Raw genomic sequence first — 21,520 nt, 5'->3', positions numbered from 1 at the left:
GGTTGGCTTCAATACCCTTCTGAGACACCATGAACCCTAGGAACTTTCTTGTCATCACTCCAAAGGCATAGTTATCTGGGTTGAACTTCATGATGTAGGAACGAAGGGTGTCGAATGTTTTCCTTAGATCATCCAAGTGATCTTACTCTCTTCGGCTTTTCACTAGCATGTCGTCAACATAGACCTGAACATTTCTCCCAATCTGCTGTGCAAACACCTTGTTCATAAGCCTTTGATATGTCCCGCCCGCATTTTTTAGGCCAAATGGCATTACTTTATAGCAGAAGAGGCCCTGGCTAGTAACCAATGAAGTTTTCTCCTGATCTGCTTGTTCCATTCTGATCTGGTTATAGCTTGAAAAAGCGTCTATAAAGCTTAACAGCTGGTTTTAAGCCGTAGAGTCAACTAGAATGTCAACCCACGGGAGGGGGTAACTATCTTTGGGGCACGGCTTGTTCAGGTTGATAAAGCCTATGCACATCCTCCATTTTCTGCTGGCTTTCTTGACCATCACCACGTTTGCCAGCCAGTTAGGGTAGTAAACCTCCTTAATGAAATTCACCTTTTGTAGCTTGTGAACTTCTTCCGCTATAGCTTGATCTCGTTCTAGGGTGAATACCCGCTTCTTCTGACAAATGAATGTGAAGGAGGGCGACACATTTAGTCTGTGCACCATGACTGAAGGGTCTATTCCCGGCATGTCTTAGTGGCTCCAAGCAAACACATCCCGGTTATCTTTGAGAAAAGGTGCTAGTGCTTGGCGGATCGTTGGGCTGGCAAGGGTACCAATCCTTGTTGTTCAGTCATTCTTGGAGTCGTCGAGAAGTATCTCTTCAAGCTTTTCAATGGGCTTTGTCCCCGTCTGGTGTTCTTCTATGTTCATGGCCTAGAGGTGGTCATCCATCTCCATTATAGCTATATAGCATTCGTGCACAGCTATCTGATTTCCGCCCAGCTCCCCTACTCTATACTCTATAGGGAACTTGATCATTAAGTGGTAGGTTAAGGTTATAGCCTTCCATGAATTGAGGGTAGGTCATCCCAGGATGGCATTGTAAGCGGACAAGCAGTCGACCACAAGGAATATTACGTCCTTAGTGATCTGCTGGAGGTAGTCGCTGACCATTACGAATAATGTGACAGCACCAAGAGGGAACACCCTTGTTCCTCCAAAACCAACGAGCGGAGTGTTCGTCGGAACTAGTTACTCTTTATCAATCCTCATCTGCTAGAATGTTGGGTAGTAAAGGATGTCAACCGAGCTGCCATTGTCGACTAGAACCTGGTGCGTGTTGTAATCCCCTACTCGTATGCTGACTACAAGTGCATCGTCATGTGCGTGGTGAAGATGTCGGGCATCTTCTTCCGAGAATCCGATGATGGGGTTTTCTATCTGTGCCATCTTGGGTATGGAACCAGTCAGCTGGATGTTTTGAACCATCCTGAGGTAACCGTCATGCCCCCTATAGTCATTCTTATATCTCCTATGGGCGGCCTGGGGCACTTGTTCTCCCGTCAGGGAGCCTACTCCTGTAGTGGGTCCATCCTCTTCCTGCTAACAAACCTTTGCAGCTTTCCTTGTCTGATAAGGGCTTCAATTTGTTGCTTTAGGTCGTAACAGTCAGCTGTGTCATGGCCGTAATCACGGTGGAAGTGACAATACTTGTCTCTAGATCTCTTATTTGGATCTCCCTTCAGCTTGCCGAGGAACGTCAGGGCTCCTTCGTCCTTAATCTACATCAGGACTTGATCGATCGGGGCCATCAACAGAGTGAACCTCGCTAATTTTCCCGTGGGGGGCTTGGAACGCCTGTCTTCCCGCCGTTCTCCGGTCCTAGCCATCTTCCGCCCCCTATCCTGTCGTGGGTCTTCATGCCTTTCCTTCATCTTAGGCTTCTCTTCTCTAGCCAACAACACATCTTTCGCATTCATGTACTTGGTTGCCCTGTATAGGATATCTGACATAGTTTTTGGGTTGTTCTTGTATAGGGAAAACAGGAACTTACCCTTCCATAGTCTGTTCGTGAAGGTAGCCATGAGTATCTTGTCGTCTACTTCATTGATCGAGAGAGCCTCTTTGTTAAAATGGGTGATGTAGGATCTCAGCGTCTCATCTTCCTGCTGCTTAATGTTTATCAGGCATGCAATAGACTTCTTATACCTGTGCCCCCCAATGAAGTGTGAGGCGAACTGGGCACTTAACTCCTTGAAGGTACCAATGGAGTTGGGCGCTAACCTGTTGAACCAGATCCTTACGGATCCCTTCAGTGTGGTGGGGAAGGTTCTGCACATGATCTTGTCTAGCACCCTTTAAAGGTGCATCAGGGTCTTGAAAGACTCCAAGTGATCTAAGGGGTCCTTGGACCTGTCGTAATTTTCCACCTGCGGCATTCGAAACTTCGGTGGAAGAGGGAATGAAGTGACGGATGCTATGAACGGTGAATCAGTTCAACGGACCAAGTCATCGAGGTCAGTAGACACCCGTCCTCTAAGGGCATTCATTATAAAGTCCATCCGTTCCTTCATTATTTGCATCTCGGCAACTATATGAGGTGGAACCATATCGGTGACGAATGGGCGACTCGTATCCTATCGTTTTGACCTGCTGGGGGTGTTGCTACCTTTCGGCCCTTCTGGGTTCCTTCTCTCTACGCTAGTGCCTTCTTGGTCCTCCTTTTGTGTATCCATCACTACGTTCTTTTGGCGCAACTGTTCCTCCAGGTCATGATTCTGCTTGGTGAGACATTCCATTGCTGCTGTGAGGGTTTGAACTTGCCAATCTAGGGCAGTGGGTTGCGGTTCGTCGCCTTGATTGTTGGTGGTGGTTGCCATCGAACGAGTGAGTACCATGCAACGTTTTTGTCCGGGAAGCGGTGAATATGGCTTATCTCCTGATCGCATTTCCCACAGACGGCATCAATTGATGATGCCAAAAAAAGAATCACCAGTAAGTTACACAATCCTCATGTTCTCGAAACAATACTTGCGCAACACAAAAAGAGAAGACCTAATAGAGAGAACCGGTGTGGTGCTGGCCAAATACCCTCCGAAGGTCAAGTTAAAACTTCTCATAACTCTAGAGTGTCAGAGCTGGGGTAAAATATGCGTACCTTTTTTTCTGAGAGCCATTGGGTTTTTACCGTAGTGTAGAACCGACCTTCGTTTCTTGCATAGGAAGGTGTTTCCTTATAGAGAAGATCATCATTAATGGGCGTATATTTCGAGATCCTTCTTACGGTAGAATCCTATTCATATCAGGACTCTATCAATTAGGGTTGATCATGGAACGTAAGCTATTTCCATTTAGGATTCCTTGGAGGTTACCCGAACCATGTGGATGTCACATGGCTTCTTGACTCCTCCACCTTACGCCCATGCATCCTGGATTCGTCCATCATCAGCGCCATCAGGTTTATTTGAACAGACTCGTCGTCCCTAATTTTGCCCTCTTCAATGACATTGGCTATATGTGTTTTAGAACTCTCATAGGTTAAATAGGTGGAGACTCAGATCTATTCTTTGAAAAGTTTAGGGTTTCTGCCTTTCTGACCTCTTAATAAGTTGTGCTTAATAGGCCTTTATATAGACTCTCTATTAGGGTTACAAAACCCACGTATACAGCTAACTTAACAAATCACGTCAGATCTGTCTGAGGTTCATCTCTCCACCCTCGACTTTCAGTTATCAAAAAAACTAATAATAAATAAATCTTAGCTAGGCTATTTGTATTAGACTATCCCACTCTTTGCATTTCAACTTGTGGAGCATCACAGTCGTAACAAGAAAAAAGATCTGATAATGGAGAGTGCAAGGGTATCTACTTTGTTGAGTTAAATAGTAAAGTTTCTAAATAGTATTAGGTAATAATATAAAGACTAAAATTTGATGCTCTTTTCCACATAAATTCAATTCAAACTTTTATTCTATGGTTTGTAATGGAATACTTGTTAAATCTTATTGTGGGGATGGATTGGTGAATTAGAGAACCCCACGAGAGATGAGGTGATTGATGTTATGGTGATGCTTGTAGGCGGAGAGAGATAATTTTTCGAAGGGGTACAAGCTAAACCTAACAAAATTCTTAAGTAAAAGAATTCATGACCAAAAACAAATATTAAGATTGGGTTGGATCAGGTTGGTTTTGACGGGTTGATGGATTAGCTGCACACCCTTAATCTCATTCTCACTTCTTCTTCTTCTTCTTCTTCTTCTTCTTTTTTTTTTTATTTTATTTTTATTTTTTTATTTTTATTTTTCAAATTGTTAGAGGCAGATTTGGTGCAGTGTTGCCAAATTTCCTTTTTAGTGTGCTACTTCGTTTCGGTTTTTGAAATTTCGTTGTCTCTACCTCCACCTCTTCACTAGCCATAGGGAAATCACATTGTCGTTTACTTTAAGACTGGATGCCCAAGTAGAATCTGCCTTTACTAGCAACTCAGTGGGTTCTAAAGCAGATATTTGATTTGTCTTCATCTTCTAGAGTTCATCGATAGTCGGACATTCTATACAATATACATGATATACATGCATGAGTCGGGGGTATAGGAATGAATTGATTTTTTTAACCTAAAAAAAAAAAGGTAATAACGAGTGCACACTCACTATTGTATACAAAGGACGAATGCAAATCTTTTGTACCACTTTTTGTGTATTATTCTATATTCTACCAATTACTACTTGCCATATGTATGATTGCATCTTATTTACAGGGGTAATTACACATAACCCACCTGTGGTTTGGGCGAAAATCACTTTGCCTACCCGTGGTTTGAAAAGTATCACTTAACCCACCTGAGGTATGTTTCCGTCAATCTCTGTAACCCACCTCAATCCCAGTTATTACAAAAACACATCTTAACCCCAAAACAGAACATAACACGAATCAAAACACCCAAAACTCAAAAAAAATTTGAGAGAGAGACCTGTGGTGAGATCAATGTTTTCTTCATGGTTTGGAGTGTCTAGAGGGGGAGAAAACACAAGTTTCGCAACATTAAAGCTAGGGGAAGGTATGTGTGACTGCTGTTAATCTAAATTTGGGTTCTTGATGTCATTTTTTACCGCGACCCACCCACATAGTTAGGGTTTGTCAAATTTTCTCAAAATTGGTGTATGTTAAATGTGCATTTTGCTATTTATATGTAGAATTGCTAAGGATGTAGCTAATGTATTGCTATGGTTGTTTATATAATGCGTATACCTAAAAGAATCAAGTTTATTTGTCAGTGATTACACTTGTTTGTGAACTATGGGTAGTGTGGTCCCTATGAATTTATTGGGAATTTGGTTTTGCATGTGCTATATGTGGTCCTTTGGCCGTGTGTTGTCTCTTTTGGCTTGTTGTCATTTTCAGCATGTCAGTATGTAAACAAACTACTTATCTTAAACAAACTACTAAATTTAAACAAACTACTTTTTAAAAATAAACTACTTATTTTAATTGCAGATGGTTGACTTCACATTTGACATTGAAATTCATGTTGGGGGATATTTTGTGGAGGACCTAACCCTTAAATATGTGGGTGGGTCTGTACATACATTGACAAAGATTGACCCTGATAAGTTGAGTTTATTTGAAATTCGAGATTTATGCCATCTAGTTGGTGCTCCTAAAGAACACAGTAGATATAGGTATTTACTTCCTGAAGGTAATGTAGAGGATGATATAAGGGACATAGAAACAGATGCAGATGTGGTGAACATGATTACCCTTTATAGGGCATGACCAGCTAACAAAATCATAATCTATACTGACATAGATGTGGAGCCACTGGCAATTGAGCATCCTGATGGAGGGGGAGTGGCAGATGATGGTGTAGGTGGTGATGTAGGTGGTGTTGGTGGTGATGGAGGGAGGGATGAAATAGATGTGGAGAGTGATTATGATGAAGTTGTATTGGAGGAAGAAAAAGATGATGAGAATGTTTAGGATGTTGAGAATCTTGGTGATAGAGTTGAAGAACAGGATGCTGAGGTTAGTGCAAGGGTTGAAGAACAGAATGTTGAAGGAGATGATGATGATGATTGGCTATATGAAGGCCTAGAGGGGCATGACTTTGGTGATAACATATTTGCTGCTCCAAACTCAGCTCCACAAGGTTCTACTCCAAAATCAAGTGGTGCTCCCAATATAGCCCCAGAATTAAGCAATGCACCCTATGTAGCCCCAGAATCAAGCAATGCACCACATGCAGACCCTGAGTGGGCTGAGCCAGCTCTTGAGGATGACCTGGTAAGCATGGACGGGTCTGATGATGAGCAGGTACCTGAGCAACCAGAGTTTAATGCTAAGAATGACATGAGAAATGTTGTACTAAAGAAGGAGATGAAGTTTCCTAATGCAAATGTGTTCAAAGCTGCTTTAAGGGAGTATGCAATTAAAAAACCTATTGACATCAAATTCAAGTTTAATGAGAGGACCAAGATATCAGTTCACTATAAGAATGAGTATGGGTGGAGATGTTATGCATCTTAAATAAGTGGAGAGGTAACATTTTAGATTAAGACCTTGACTGATGACTGTACTTGCCCCAAGTCTTTTAAAAATAGCCAAGCAACATCAGCTTATATTGCTAAGAGGTTCATTGAGGATTTTAGCAAAAATCCAAAATGGTGTACATAACTATGTGATGCAAAATTTATCTGTTGACCTAAGTGTAAACCAAGTGTATAGGTCAAAGAGAAAGGCAAAGGATTTGATCAATGGAGATGAGCAACTGTAGTATGGTGTCCTTAGAGACTATGCACAAATGATAAACACTATAGACAAGGGAGTAAGGTTATACTACATATAGAAATGGTTGATGAGACTTCCCAGCCAAAATTTAAGATGTATGTTAGGTTCAATGCTCAGAAGGTAGGAATTTTAGGTGGATGCAGGCCATTTATATGGAAGTTTATTTATTACTACTACAGATTGTGTCTAAGTAGATTTTTTCAATACAGAGTGTATGGAAGCTGTTATTGTGGAATGGTTATTATGGTATGTGTAGGTCATTGATAATTGACCAATACTTCTTTCATTATATGCCCAGAGACTAGTGGCATGACTAATACTTCTTTCATTGAATGGTTGTTATGGTATGCACAAAACAATACTCAATAATTGACCAATTCTTTGTTGATTGACACATCAAAATATTACATCAGTAGGCTAGTGCTATTACAATGCAAATTCATTAACACCATTGCCATAACTATCTCTACTAACTAATTAACTACTTCAGGGCAACAACCTAGGTCTCTTCACTCTAGAGAACTCAATTGAGCCAAAACACAACAACAACATAACAATAACAAAAAGTATCCATGACAAAATGCATACAAACTTCCACATTCTCTGCTTCTTTTCAGCAAACATGGCCTTTTCCGTAGCTTTTGCACAAATAGCTTGAGCCTTTCTCTCCATTTCCTTGGCTTTGGCTTCCTCTTCAAGAGCCTTTTCTACCATTTGCCTAGCTGCTTCTGCCATTGCCAAAGCTGTCATTTCCCTCTCATTGGCAAGTTGGAAAGCACTCTAAAGCCTAGACATCCTCTCTAGAGCCAAAGGTGCAGTTTCATTCCCACAAAGATAGGTTTGGGTTATCAAGCCAAACAAAGAAAGGACACTTAGGACCAACCTTATAACGGCTACAACCCAAGAACCTCCTCCCAAAATTGTACAAACTCAAACTTGTTCTCAAAATACAAGTCTACTCATTGCACATATGCCCATATGAACCCAAGAAATTACCACTTGATGAAGACATATCAACAAAACATGATTCCTGGGAAGCCCAAATTTAGAGTTTCACATAGTAGGTTGGCACTTGAACAAAATCTGAAACCCTAAATCAAGAATAGACACAAATACCTTGATTTTCTTTACTGAAACTACCTCCTCTAGCTTCGATGTTGCGAAACTTGTGTTTTCTCCCCCTCTAGACACTCCAAACCATGAAAAATACGTTGATCTCACCACAGGTCTCTCTTTCGAAAAGTTTTTGAGTTTTGGGTGTTTTGATTCACGTTATGTTGTGTTTTGGGGTTAAGAGGTGTTTTTGTAACGGTTGGGACTAAGGTGAGTTACGGAGATTAAAGGAAACATACCTCAGGTGGGTTAAGTGATACTTTTCAAACCACGGGTAGGCAAAGTGATTTTCGCCCAAACCACAAGTGGGTTATGTGTAATTATCTCTTATTTAAAACTTCAGTTATTTTATAAGGAAAGTAAAATCAAAACATGACAAGTAATGATTTATGAAATATAAAGTGGTACACAAAAAGTGGTGAGAAGATTTGTATTCACAAAGTATACACTTTTTTGCACTGACCTTGTGAGCTGAAATCACAATTTCCACTTAAAAGTCATGATTTCAAGTCCATCAAGTCACCACTTTAATACAAAAAAAGTGAATGTATTTACTTTGTGTGCAAACATGTGTGAAATACACACCACTCAAAAGGAAAGATACTAGGATTTTTATGGTTAAAAGTTTTGAATACATTCTACTTTGTTATCCATAAATAAAACAAGTTAACAATAAGAACAAAATTGACTACTAAAATATAGGAACCAAAATGATAATTTGGGTTTCTTTTTTTCTTGGTTTCGCTACCGTAAATGAAGTTTCTTTATCACTAATCAAAGCACACTGAAGAGAAATATCTAACTTCTCGTTGTCTTATTACATATAGATTAATGTCAATACATTATGATAACAGGCCTTTGACATTTGGTGCATGATGGGAACAAAATGAACACCGCCTTATAGTCAAAATCCAAAAGCCTATTCTCATGAGAGTTTATTGAGCTTCTTGGTCCTCAAGTAAGGAGGAAGGAATTTTTCGGGATATACCTTCTTCTTTATTTTCTTGGTAAGGGTGTGCAATAATTTGTTGAATGCAGCATACAACGGGAACTGCATAAGCGCAAACATAGAGACAGGAAGGAATGCAGCAGTATAAATCAGAGTTTTAGTCCAAGCTTTCTTTTGAAAATGAAGGAGGAGAAAAATAGTTGCTGCAAAAGAAAGCATGGTCGTTGTCACGGAGAAGAAGAGCATTGTGAAGCCTATTAGTAACTTCCGAGGGAGAGATGCCTTGAAATTTTCATACTCAAATGGAGACGAGAGGATGGAGAGGAACATGACTACAGAAGTCAAGGAGCACGCAAGGGAAATAACATCCATGATGGTGAAGAGGACGAAGAATGGAGAGTCGATGAAATTAGGACGGCCTGAAGCATCGTTACCTCCAGGGACGGTGTAGGCAGCAGCGAAAACTACAGTGGCAACAAGGACAGAAACTGCAGAGCACGATTGAGAGGTCTCCTTTATCCACTTTTGCGCCAGCTCGAGGAGGCCAGCATGTGTTTCTTGAAATAACTCGTCTGCAGTCTTACCTTTATTGTTGCAGTGAATGATATAATGGGAGGGAATTATATTCCGCACGTGCTGCGTGGAGACAATTAGTCAACAAAAATGAGCTTCATTCTACACTACCAAACTAGCATCATATCTATACAACTCTAATAAAATTTTAATAATGAAAATCAAAACGACTAGAATTTATTTGGTACTAATACAATTTCAACAAAAAACAAAATAATTGTATACAAATTATTCACTTTTCTCCTTTTGAAAAAAAAATCAAGTTACTGACTTTTCCATTATTTACAAGCCAAATAAAATATATGTTTATTATCTAATTAGACTAATTTCATATTCCATAATTTTCAAATAGTTTTCTAAGTAAAAAAAAAAAATACACAAACTAGTCATTTTTGTGTAACCAGATAGCATCATGGCACCCAAATCTCAAGTTTAACATGTTTGATGTTCACAAAAAGTCAAAATTCATAATTAAGACACATGCACACAAGGTTTCACTGTATAATCAGTAATCGCATGAATAGATTAAGTGACCAATTTGTTTCTATAGTGTTCCGTGTACCAATTTTTTATTTTTTATACCAATTTTTCATATATATAAAATTTAATTGGAGACCTTTTTTTTTTTAATTGTTAGCCCCACCATCACCCGAAAATTTCAAATTACTAGTAGTTTGTCCACAAATTGACATCATTTTTTGAAGTGGTTAACTTCTTAAAAATGGATGAACCACTTAAGTTTAACCTATTTAGGTTTTTTTTAACTTTAAAAAAAAAAAAAAAAAGTTAAAGAAAGGGGCCATAAGTATGGTCTAACAACTCATTTTCATTTTTTTTTTGATGTATTTGGGTCAATTTAATTTTTTTGAGAAAATTAGGTGATACTTTTGAAAATCTTAACCCTAAAATTGTAAATATATTTAATAAAAGAAAAGGCAATTAAAGATGTGTTTCTCGACTTAAAAAGATACTATGATTTTTATAGTTTAGGACATGTTCTATGGAGAAAAGAAAAGTTTTTCATTTAGCATTGTGATTATTATATTTCTATTATTTTATATAATAAAACACATATTACTAAGAGGCTTGTAGAAAAATTGATTTTTTTCAAATCATGTCTTTTCCAATTATCCAAAATTAATACTCGATAGGGCTAGCTTACCTTAAGCCAACTCAATTCCTCTTGCAATTGGAAAGCAGGACCTGCAGCTTGTTCTCTTGACTCTCTCCCATAATATCTCTTCCCTTCTGCAACATGATGCAATAGGGTGTTGCCATTCTTATCAATCCGTGAAGCCAATCTACATTTCATTATCACTTTCATCTTCTTTACCCGATGAAATATATCCCACTGACGGTGGCCAATGGCCACATGCAATATGTTTTTCTCATCGTCACTGATGTACTCAATTACCTGTGGATACGATTCAGTCATCTTGTCAAATATTTCTACTATGCCATTGCTGGCTGCTTCAAGCAATGGGTGGTAAGATTTCTGATGATTTCTTTCAGTGGGTTGTCCCTTGGATGTGCCTTCTCCGCCCACTTCCTTTGTACCAGATGTTTGACCTTGTTCGCGAACAAGGTCAAACATCTTTTGACAAAGATAGAGGAAATCGCCTCTATCTTTGTCAACAGAGGTGTCTACTTTCTCTAAGGAAATAGTGGCTTCATTATTTAATTCGTGAGAAAAATCCTTCCACGTATAATCTGCCTCTACTAGCAACTCGGTGAGTTCTGAAGCTGATGAATGCATTCTCTTCATCTTCCAGAGTTTATCGATAGCCGGCCATCCTATACAATATACATGATGTATCATATATGCATGAGGAGAGAGAGGCCACTATGTATCTTGATCAAAATAACATCAACTTAATTTTTTTTTTAATTTTTAGATAGTATCTCTTGTAAGAAGTAGACCAAATTATCCATATAATAATTCAACATGTAGATATCACCATGTGAAAGATTGATGAGATTAACTTTGTTTTGATATAGGAGTATAAAATTGAATTATATACCATAAACTTATTGAGTTGTTACGTGATTGATTTGATATGCTTTGATACATATTTTCTTTTTCTTTTCCTTCAAAAAAGAGTGATGACTATTCTCAACCAAAAGAAAAGAAAAAAAGAAAAAAAGAAAAAAAAAAAAAAAAGTAGTACCTAGGAAAACAATTCATTTTGACAACTATTCATTTTCCCTCAATCTCCTCAGCTTTTTCTAAATAGATGCTATTGTACCCATGAAAATGTTCAATGACAGGAGCTACAACTCTCATGTGAGAGCACTAGCAATGGGAGATGTAAAAAAATACCTATTTTATATCTTCAAACACTACTTTATCTATTTTATCAATCCATTCAACAATACACCCAACATCTTAGTTTTTATTTTTACATACAATCTAATAAAATAATATAAACTATCCTATCAACTCATTCTCTCTCTTTCTTCTTTTTTGTACTTTTATGTTTATTTTTATGTTTAGCAACTATGAATAGTAGGTTGTATACTTGTATATATATATAACCTTACTATTCATGGTTGCTAAAATTTTTTAGCAACTCACCCCAGATGAAGCTCAATTTTAGCAACTTGGGGGGTTTAACACCCCCTCAATGCTAATGCCCACAAAGAGTACAAATCAGTACTACGGTCCTACAACTGCAAGGGAATGAGCATATCGAAGGGATTGAATTGTAGAGGAGAAACTGAGAGATTAGTAATTGATAAAGGAGCAGCAGCGAATATCTTGGAAACGGAGGGAGAAGAAGCTTTGAGAAATGAGCAGGTCTTGGGGGAGTGTGGTGAATACATATAATTAAATGTTTCAAAAAATTAAAAAATTAATATTGCATTACCAAAGTGGATATAGTATTTCAAAAAATATGATTTCTCAAAAAAGAAAAAGTAGAAAATATTGAATTTATGAACCGTGATTTAGTCAAAGAACACAAAACCAGATGTAAATGAATTCATTAGCGCATTAGATAAATTAAACCAACTAAGCAATAAATGGACAAAAAAATAGATAGAAGAACTAAATCATTAAAAAAAAAAAAAAAAGAACTAAATTCTTTCTTTTCTTAAATTAGAAGGTCTGAATTAACATAGGAAAAGAAATTGAGGATAAAAATGAAACTGATTATATTTAAGAAATGAATAATATGGTTTATCCCAATTTAAAATTTAATTGTCAACAATTATCTCAATTTATACCTGTTCACATCAACTGATATAATATTAACTCGATAACTTGTAAATTTTAATCATCTTTCTCTCTTTATAGTTTTAAATTGAAGATCACATAAGTGACTACAAAATATCAAAATTTTGTATAATGAACACCCCATCCATATTTAGAATTTAGTATATTCATTCAATAATGATCGGGAGTCATGTAATACTGGGCCCATTATTTTATAGAAATAATAATTTTTTTTCTCCTACAAAATTAAAGGATAACTCCTAATCTATACTCTAAAGGAGGGAAGACAATTCATCTTGGTCGATCATGTTCATATCGTATTGGAAAGTTGTGTCAAAGTAGGGATATTTTACTACATGAATGATGAATCTACCCTAATTCGACTCATTTGATAATTATATCAAAACTCTTCACTACTCACATGAACCTTTTATAGTACGTGGGTTGACACGACACGACTTCCGTGTTTAATAAACACTATGTGTTGGAAACTGATACAATGTCCCAATTAACTTGTTTAACAAATATATTGTATTAGTGAATGACTCGTTTCAACCCATCTAAAGAAGATGGGGCTAATAACACTTTATCATTCTAAACTATATCTTAAATTACACTTTGCACGATAAACTTCCTAAATGCACGATTAGCACTCTAAACTATAAATCATGTTACACTTTGCACCTTGCCATCAATTCTACCATTATTTTGGATGGAAAACCTAAGTTTAGGATGCAAAGTATAATTGAAAGTATAGTTTAGGGTAACAAAATGTAAATTCTGTATTTGTTTTTAAGGGATTGAAATTAGGGGCAATATGGTCTTTTTACATGATGCCATCCAAGATAACAGCATAATTAGGGTGTAAACCGTGCATTTTGAAAGTTTATAGTATCAAGTGTAATTTGGGGTATAATTTAAGATGATAAAGTATAATTTACCCAAGAATATGACACAAAACGGTTAATATGTTTTTATATATTATAAGTATATAAATTATAATAAATATAAATAAATATATTTTATACAAATTCTATGTCATAATAACATCAATTAAAGTACTTGTATAATATGACCTACAATTTTTTATTTCAAATCAATGAAATTTCACTCAAATTTGGTTATAAACAATTTAAGAAAGATAAAATTAAATAGGGGATTTTCTTTGTTTTGAGTAAAAATGTTAGACTTTAGATTTTTAACAAATTATTCATTAATATTCTTAAGCATTTGCTTCAGTATTTACAATTCAAATTTATGTTAGATAAAAATAATATTTATTGACATGTCAAAACGGTTTAACCCATATTGACATGAATAACGAATTAGATCATTTTGTGTTTATTGCTAATAAAGTTGATTTTTAGATTTAGACCCCTAAATAAACAGTGTTTACCCAGTTTTAAGATCAAGTTGTTAATTAGATCAATTATGAAAGTCTTAGGTTAAACAAACAAATGTACTATTATGCAATTGTTAAAAATTAAATAAGACATGATATGATGACTTAAGAAATCTTATGAAACAACTTATTTCAAAGGAAAAAACCTAAGAGGACTTGGCCTAATCAATCTTGAGGTAACAGTTTCACTATAAGATAGAGATTTACAATCGAGAATAACAATTCATAGTAAATCTAACTTTAATTACCGAACTGTGCTCTATATCCCACAAACTTCCTTTATAGTGAACTACTTCAATGTGAAACCCCAATCCACGCACTTCAAAATCCTATTGAAGCTTTAGATCTCCAGTATACTTGATAGCTAAAAGTTAACAACTTGATTCCACTAGTTCAATGAGTATGTGTGTGATCTTTCGTAATGGCTTGAAAGAGTAGAAGGTACAAAACCTCTTAGCTCTCAAAAGAGTGGCTCCCAAGTATTAGAGAGCGTACATTAGGGTTTCACTTAAATACTAAGTGTAGTTGGACTAAAACTCAAATCACTTATTACGCTTAATGAGCTGAAATATAAATTCTTGAAATCGACTTTCAATAGGTCGAAATTGTTAAATTTTGATTCCTTGAATCTGCAGTTTCATGTTCATGTACATTGTCTTGGCAGTATCTTGAGTATTGTATAATCATTCTTATAGACACTATAATCTATATTTAGATAGGTTTATGTTCATGTGTTTGTCGATAAATCTATACACATATATAGTACCTAACATAGATCAACAAAAAATTGACTTATATATTAATTGTGTTAAAAGTGGCTTGTGTTAAATATTATTATTCCTCTCAAGTTCTATTTTTATACTAAAAAAAAAAAGTTTTATCTCGTTGTAGCGAAAATTTTCCAAATAGAGGAAGAGGCCTAAATCCAACCAATGGACTTTATAGCAAAACACTAGATTTCTCTTCCTTTCATGTTTTAATGAGAATAGTCACTATTGGTTATAGGTATAGCCGTGTAAGTACAGAATACAAATCATCTGTACCATTTTTTGTATACCACTTTACATTCTATTAATTACACCTTGCTATGTGTATATATATATATATATATATATATATATATTATTTTTTTTTTTTCATTTTCAACTCCAATTATTTTATAAGGAAAGTAAAATCAATACATTACAAATATATTATTGGTGGAATATAGAGTGGTACAAAAAAAATAGTATAGGGAATTTGTATTTGTAAATATGTGCGAATAAATATTTTTCATTCGATGTAGGATTGACACAAAGATTTTTCTTCTAAAGCTTAAAAAATTAAAAAGGACTTATGAAGTAAATTAAAGTGTATGCAGAACATGTGCCCGGTGAACTGTATATTAAGGTCGCACCTTTAGCTATGGCCCTCCACATAGCTCTGTATCTTTTAATTAAAATTGCTGCACTTTGAATAAAATACTTGGTTAGAAGCATAATAGCATACAAATGAAGGAATACAAAGAAAGTGTTTATTTGATCACTTGACGGTATTTGAGCTTCATTACCATCATCAGAAACGTCATCATCCTCGAACTGACTAGGAAGGCCTGTACTCAGAACATATATATGATTAAATTAATTATGTTATTATCTTAGTTCTAAACCATAATATTAAGAATGCTTCCGGCGCTCAAAGTAAATGGAACAACATAGAACCATAGGGACATACAATAATAGAGGAATTTCTTCAGTTTGGCCATGTAGGTATATTCCGAATAACTTCTGAAAACATGTGGCATTTTCGCTAGCAGGTGAAGACATGTCAGGCCATTTTGTTCCTCCTTTTTTGCAAGTTCCCTGTCCTTTCTCAGTAGCCATATAGCGGCGTCTGCATTTGAAAGATAGAGCATGTTAAAGCATGCTATTTGTATATGTAGAAAAATTATGTGTACTAAAGTTTGTTATTTAAACGTTCAACAATTTGAAAGTAAGACAGTAAGAGAGATCAGAGAGACCAAAGTGTTGGCCTATGACAGCAATATGGAGAATGGACATTTTGTCTTTTCTTCTTCGAAAGTGAGAACTTAAATCCCCAACTTTAGTAGCCAAATAGTTGGCCATTTTTGTCTGACCGAGGGCAACGGCCCTATATATCGGGGTTTCACCCAGATTGTTTTCAGCCTTGAGAAGATCTTCTAGTGTGCCTTCGCCTGAATAGAGTTGAGATGGCTCTTGGAGTTTTTCAACCAAGAAATTTGCTGTTTTAACTCTGTCAGTCGCGGCCACCTCGTGCAAAGTATTATTACCATGTTGGTTCTTCTTGTTTAAGGCGTCGAACAAACTAGAGGTGGCTGGTAGTAAGTTAACCAAATGTTGAAGCAGTTCCTTTTCTTCACTGTATGCTGCAATATGAAACGCAGTGTCCTCTTCTACTGTCATCTGAGAACAGAGTTGCGCGCGATTTTTATCGAAGAAGCTTTTCATGACGTCCCACTGTCCGCCCAAGGCTGCCAGATAAGGCTTCCTTAGCCTTGAAATCTTTTCCCAATTTTTCTCTTTTCCTTCCTCCAAAGCTTTCTCCATTTCTTGTGGATTAGTTGTGTCTCATACTATCATTGTGACTGGCCTTCTGTTTTATAGATCATGGCTATCATATCATGTGCTTCTAAGAAAGTGGAAGGGGAATCTACTTTTTGGCTACTATTGCTCGGTTTGACGGTAAAGTTCGTGAACACTATTAGTATGGTATAAATACTAAATTCGATGCTCTTTTATATATGCAAATCTTTTCCGATTTTTGCAACAGAGGACTGTCGTGAATCTTTGTTTGAAAGGTAAAAAACATTTCTCTAGTGTGGATGAAGTCATGTCTCATTCTCTCGTGACGCACGCTTACACTATATATTAATTAATTATGTACGCTTCCGCTTGAAGGCTAATTGCATAATGAAGAATGGAGTCTATTTTGGAGCATTGCGAAGGAGGCCCTTCATGTTGCGAGGTCAGAGTTGTCATTAGTAAAATCTGTAAATAAGGCAAAACCGCACAAGTAATCAATGACTTTCAAATGGCACAACTTAGAAGGTAGAATGATTAAGATCAATCATCGTACATCCTTGGTGTGATAGTTATTTCACAATTATAAGTATTTGTGGGGTGTGGGGGATAAGGGTCAAGATTCAAGTCTTTAGGAGAGAGTTTCACACATATATACACTTAGATTAGGTTAAAATGAAATTTCTATTTTGTATTAAAAAAAAATGATTAAGATCCATATAGCTTAGTAGAAAATAAAGATTTTAAAAATAACACATATACACTTTAATTAAGTTAGAATATAATTTCTATCTTGTATTAAAAAAATGATTAAAATCCATACAGCTTGGCAGAAAATAAATATTTTAAAATAATAATAATTATGATATTGTACATTTTTAAACGAAATATATATTGTGGCTAATTATAAGTGTAAAACTATTTAAATAGCATTTTTTTTTTTAAGGGATTGAATGTACGGGTAAGTTCTTTGCTCTCCAAGTCTCCCGCAAATCCAAATCTTGATACTTGAGTCTAACTAACGAAGGACGGTCTCATGAAAAAAAATAAAAACTTACTACAGGATAAAAACTTTAAAATGTTAATTATAATATTTTTTTTTGTAAGTACTATTTAATAATGACTTTTTCTTTTCTCTTATTTATATCACTGAAAAAATGAGCCACACCCTATAAATTAGGGCAAAGAATTGGCATCTCGATGCTCTTCATCCTCAACTTTCAAATTATTAAAAAAAGTAATAATAAAAAATAAAAAATAAATCTTAGGTAGGCTATTTGTATATTACTATTAGACTATCCCACTCTTTGCATTTCAATGTGCGGAGCATCACAGTCGAAGCAAGAAAAAGGACCTGATAATTAGTGGAAGGGTATCTACTTTGCTGACTCAAACACTAAAGTTTCTAGACAATATTATGGAATAATATAAAGACTAAAATTATTCGATGCTCTTTTCCACATAAATTCAATTTAAACTATTATTCTATGGTTTGTAATGAAATATTGTTGTTAAATCTTATTATGGGGATGGATCGGTGAATTAAAGAGCCCACGAGAGATGAGGTGATTGATGTTATGGTGATTCTTGCAGGCGGAGAGAGAATTTTTCGAAGGGGGAAAAGGTTAAACATAACAAAATTCTTAAGTAAAAGAATTCATGACCCAAAACAAATATATATTATTATTACTTTTTGTTTTTTAAGCTTCTTTGTATTAAAAGCATTGCACCGATTCTCAACTTGTTATTCAAACTATCCCAACTTTTCCCTTTGTGGGGTTTAAACCACTTAGATGTGAGCAAAAACTATAGAAGAAAAGAGGTACAGACATTTATTGAACACAGTTTTGAGATACATTATGTCTGAGACACAAACATTTATTACATAGTTTTCTTGTTAGTATTCAACACATTTAAAAATAAAATAAAATCATAGTAGCTCATGTTGTGTCACTTTCATCAATAGGAAATTACAATGAGCAACAAGTGATTCCAAAAGCCTAATATCTTAGCTCTCTCAAACGAAAATGGTGTATTGAGGGTTTGGGGAATTAGAGGTTAAAGTGACCCCTTTGGTTTCCCTAGATAAACAGTGACTTTGAGAAATTACTTGCCATGCCTTCTTGAGCAAGTACCTGTAGGTTTTTGATAATGATCGATAGAGAGGGTAATATGAAAGTGCAAAGAGTCCAACTGGAATGAAAGAGACAGCATATAGGATCACTTTTCTCCACCCTTCCCCATTGTGTATCTTAAGGAGAACTGTTGCTGCAAATGCTATCATCATGATGAGGACAGAGAAGAACAACAAAGTTAAGCCGTATGTCAACTTATTAGGAAGAGAATGTCTAAAGTCTGCAAATCGAAATGGTGATGCTGTGATTCCAAGAAATACAACCACTGATGTCAAAGCAAATGAAATTGATAGTACGTCTGCACTGTAAAAACCACAAAAAATGGTTGATTGAGGAGGACTGGGGCACCAATCTGACCATTTGAGCCTCCAGGTATTGTATAAGCTGCGGCAAAGGCAACAGTAGCAATGAGAACAGCCACAAGTGAACATCCTTCAGCAGTGCGCTTTATCCATTCTATGGCTTTTTGCCGGAGTTCTTTATTTGTTTTATCAAATAATCCCTCTGCAGTCAACTTTTGATTGTTGCGGTGATCAAAGTAATGGGATGGCGTAACTTCCTTCACACGCTGCATATGATAGCATAAAAAAAAGAATGAGATAACTATTTAAATTGAGAGGCAAGGAAAAACCTAAATATAAAAGAAAATTATAAAATGACATTTTGGAGACCATGATACTCTTTTAACTTTGGTAAAATTCTAGAAGCAAGATCAAAGCCATTAGAGATTCAAAATTGTGCATCAAGTGAACTTCAACCACTGTGAGAATATGTAGTCTACACTCTACAATGTCATAAAGAATAGAGTGGATGTGTTTGTGTAGTATGTGGTAGCATGAACACCTAAAGCATATGAGAAAAAAGGTGCTAGAAGTGTAATACCTCAAACCAAACCAACTCCTCTTGCAATTCAAGTGCAGGGCCTTGGATCTTCTCAGGCACATAATCCTTTTTTCTTTTTTTCCAACTGTGTAGTATGGAATTCCCATCTTCATCAATTTTTTGTACTAGTCTATTCAATGATAACTCCATTTTTGTTACAAGCTCAAAAATCTTTAATTGGCGGTACTTGATTGCTATATGCAATATATTTCGCCCTTTCTCATCAATATGCTCAACTGACTGGGGGTACAAGCTTAATATTTGTTCAACAATCTCTACACAGCCTGACTTAGTTGCTAGGAACAAAGGAGTTTTTATTGCTGCATCTGGATTTTTTGTTGCCCCTTCCTCTGCACCAAGAAAACTCATGGGGGTTCCCTCCGCAACTCTTTTCTCTACCGTCGAACTACCACCGTGCTTGTGGAGGGTAGGCTTACCATGACATATCTCTTTCTATTAGGAAATTGGCAAGCTTCACAGCACATTGATATTTTTGCTTTTGTTTTTCCATTGCTTCTTTCTTGGTGGAACTACAATATAAGATGACTATTCTTGAAATGGGTCAGTATTTGTTGCATATAAAATTAATTGTACCATAAAACAGAATATTAAACGAAGTTCATGTAAACTATCTAAGAATATAGCATAATGACTTTTACGAGAGGGAATTATTAAGAAATTTAGTCATAAACTTTTTTTTTTTCCATTTATTTTTATCTACTACATAATAAGTTCAATTATACCAACCAGAATTGAGTAATCCCTTTTCACCATCACGTTGGAAAGCGCCAGGGTTGCATGATAGAAGCGGAAGGCCATTCATCCCATCCCCGTCTCGTTCCCCAAGTAATTGTCCGAACTTAGTTGCAATGTCCAAGGCCAACTCTGTTTTCAAATTTTATACAAGGGAAAGAAGACAATAAAATAGATTACTTAAAGATGAAATGAGTGCATAGTTACATGATTTTTACGAATCAAAGAGAACTAACCAAAATGCTGTGCAAGGATCGCAATGTGTAGAATTGTGGTTTTATCTCTCCTCTGGAGGAAGAGTTTCTGATTGGGCTCATCATAATCAGCAATTTTTTTGGCAAGAAAGTTGAACATGATCTGCTTGCCATAACGGACTGATCGAAACAGTGCCGTCTCTCCTATGTGGTTACGCATGCATAACAATCCTGGAGCTTTCTCTAACACTTTGTTAGCCACATCAATTGAATAATTGGATATGGCCGCCTCGTGGAGGATAGTGTTTCCAATATGGTTTTGGCGGGTCAGTTTATCAAGATGGCGATTAGGCAATTCCTCTAGAAGTCTCAGTACCAAGTCATGTTTCTTGGCATAACTGGCCACCTGGAACACTGTGTCATCGTGTATGGTTAATATGTGCAGTCCATGCTCATCAACTTCTTCACAAAGTTGTTCCACTGTCCCTGTGTCTTCGCTCTGCAAAGCTTTGTACAGTTTTGCATTTAATATTTGAGTTCTTGCCATGGAACAACTTGATTGAGATGTGTTCACTTGTTGAAGCTGCGAATTTCTCAGTGAATCAACAATTGAAGTGAAAGCAAAGTGATGGAAGAGTTTTTTAAGCAGTCTAAAGTAATAATAATAATAAGAAGAAGAAGAAGAAGAAGAAGAAGAAACTACACAAAAATTTTCATAAGTTGATAAAGTGGTAATTTTCTTTATGTATCAATTATATTTGAAATGACATCATTTTCACATTAGTTGTTATGAAAATATTATGAAAATAAGGAAAAGAAAATAAGCCATAACTAGTCAAGATAGCGGAGTAAAATAACAGCTCCATCCAGGAAAAGAAGTGCTCCATGATTGGTTTAAAATTCTCTATTAATCTCTTTGAACCTGTAATTAATTTACAATTACAGAACACTCTTTGTTTTTTAGAAACAGAGGACTCTGTTCTTAAGTTGAAACAGAGTCTGACAGAATGAAAAAACCACCTAAGAAAC

General features: G+C 35.9%; 2 protein-coding genes and 1 pseudogene across 3 annotated transcripts; all 3 read right to left on the bottom strand.

Moving 5' to 3' along the window:
* Positions 1–1,228: 1,228 nt before the first annotated feature.
* LOC126728685 (uncharacterized) lies at positions 1,229–2,832 on the bottom strand. The gene is made up of 4 exons (XM_050434474.1): positions 2,603–2,832; positions 1,840–2,284; positions 1,565–1,734; positions 1,229–1,442 (listed from the first exon to the last, which is right to left on the bottom strand). Exons 1-4 carry the CDS (start codon positions 2,830–2,832, stop codon positions 1,229–1,231), a joined length of 1,059 nt encoding a protein of 352 aa, XP_050290431.1.
* A 5,808-nt stretch (positions 2,833–8,640) lies between these two features.
* On the bottom strand, positions 8,641–16,565 carry LOC126727014 (uncharacterized). 2 transcript variants are annotated; one of them, XM_050432463.1, is made up of 6 exons: positions 15,987–16,565; positions 15,701–15,859; positions 15,537–15,578; positions 15,384–15,431; positions 10,534–11,165; positions 8,641–9,434 (listed from the first exon to the last, which is right to left on the bottom strand). In XM_050432463.1, exons 1-6 carry the CDS (start codon positions 16,552–16,554, stop codon positions 8,775–8,777), a joined length of 2,109 nt encoding a protein of 702 aa, XP_050288420.1. In that variant the 5' UTR covers positions 16,555–16,565; the 3' UTR covers positions 8,641–8,774. The 2 variants fall into 2 exon arrangements, with proteins under 2 accessions (XP_050288420.1, XP_050288417.1); XM_050432460.1 differs by having other exon boundaries at positions 15,384–15,578.
* Positions 16,566–18,471: 1,906 nt separating this feature from the next.
* LOC126728684 (ankyrin repeat-containing protein At5g02620-like) lies at positions 18,472–21,038 on the bottom strand (annotated as a pseudogene).
* Between the last annotated feature and the right edge of the window lie 482 nt (positions 21,039–21,520).

The sequence above is a fragment of the Quercus robur genome, chromosome 5 (assembly GCF_932294415.1).
Source record: "Quercus robur chromosome 5, dhQueRobu3.1, whole genome shotgun sequence".
Classification (NCBI taxonomy): domain Eukaryota; kingdom Viridiplantae; phylum Streptophyta; class Magnoliopsida; order Fagales; family Fagaceae; genus Quercus; species Quercus robur.
This window is presented reverse-complemented; position numbering and strand designations above follow the sequence as displayed.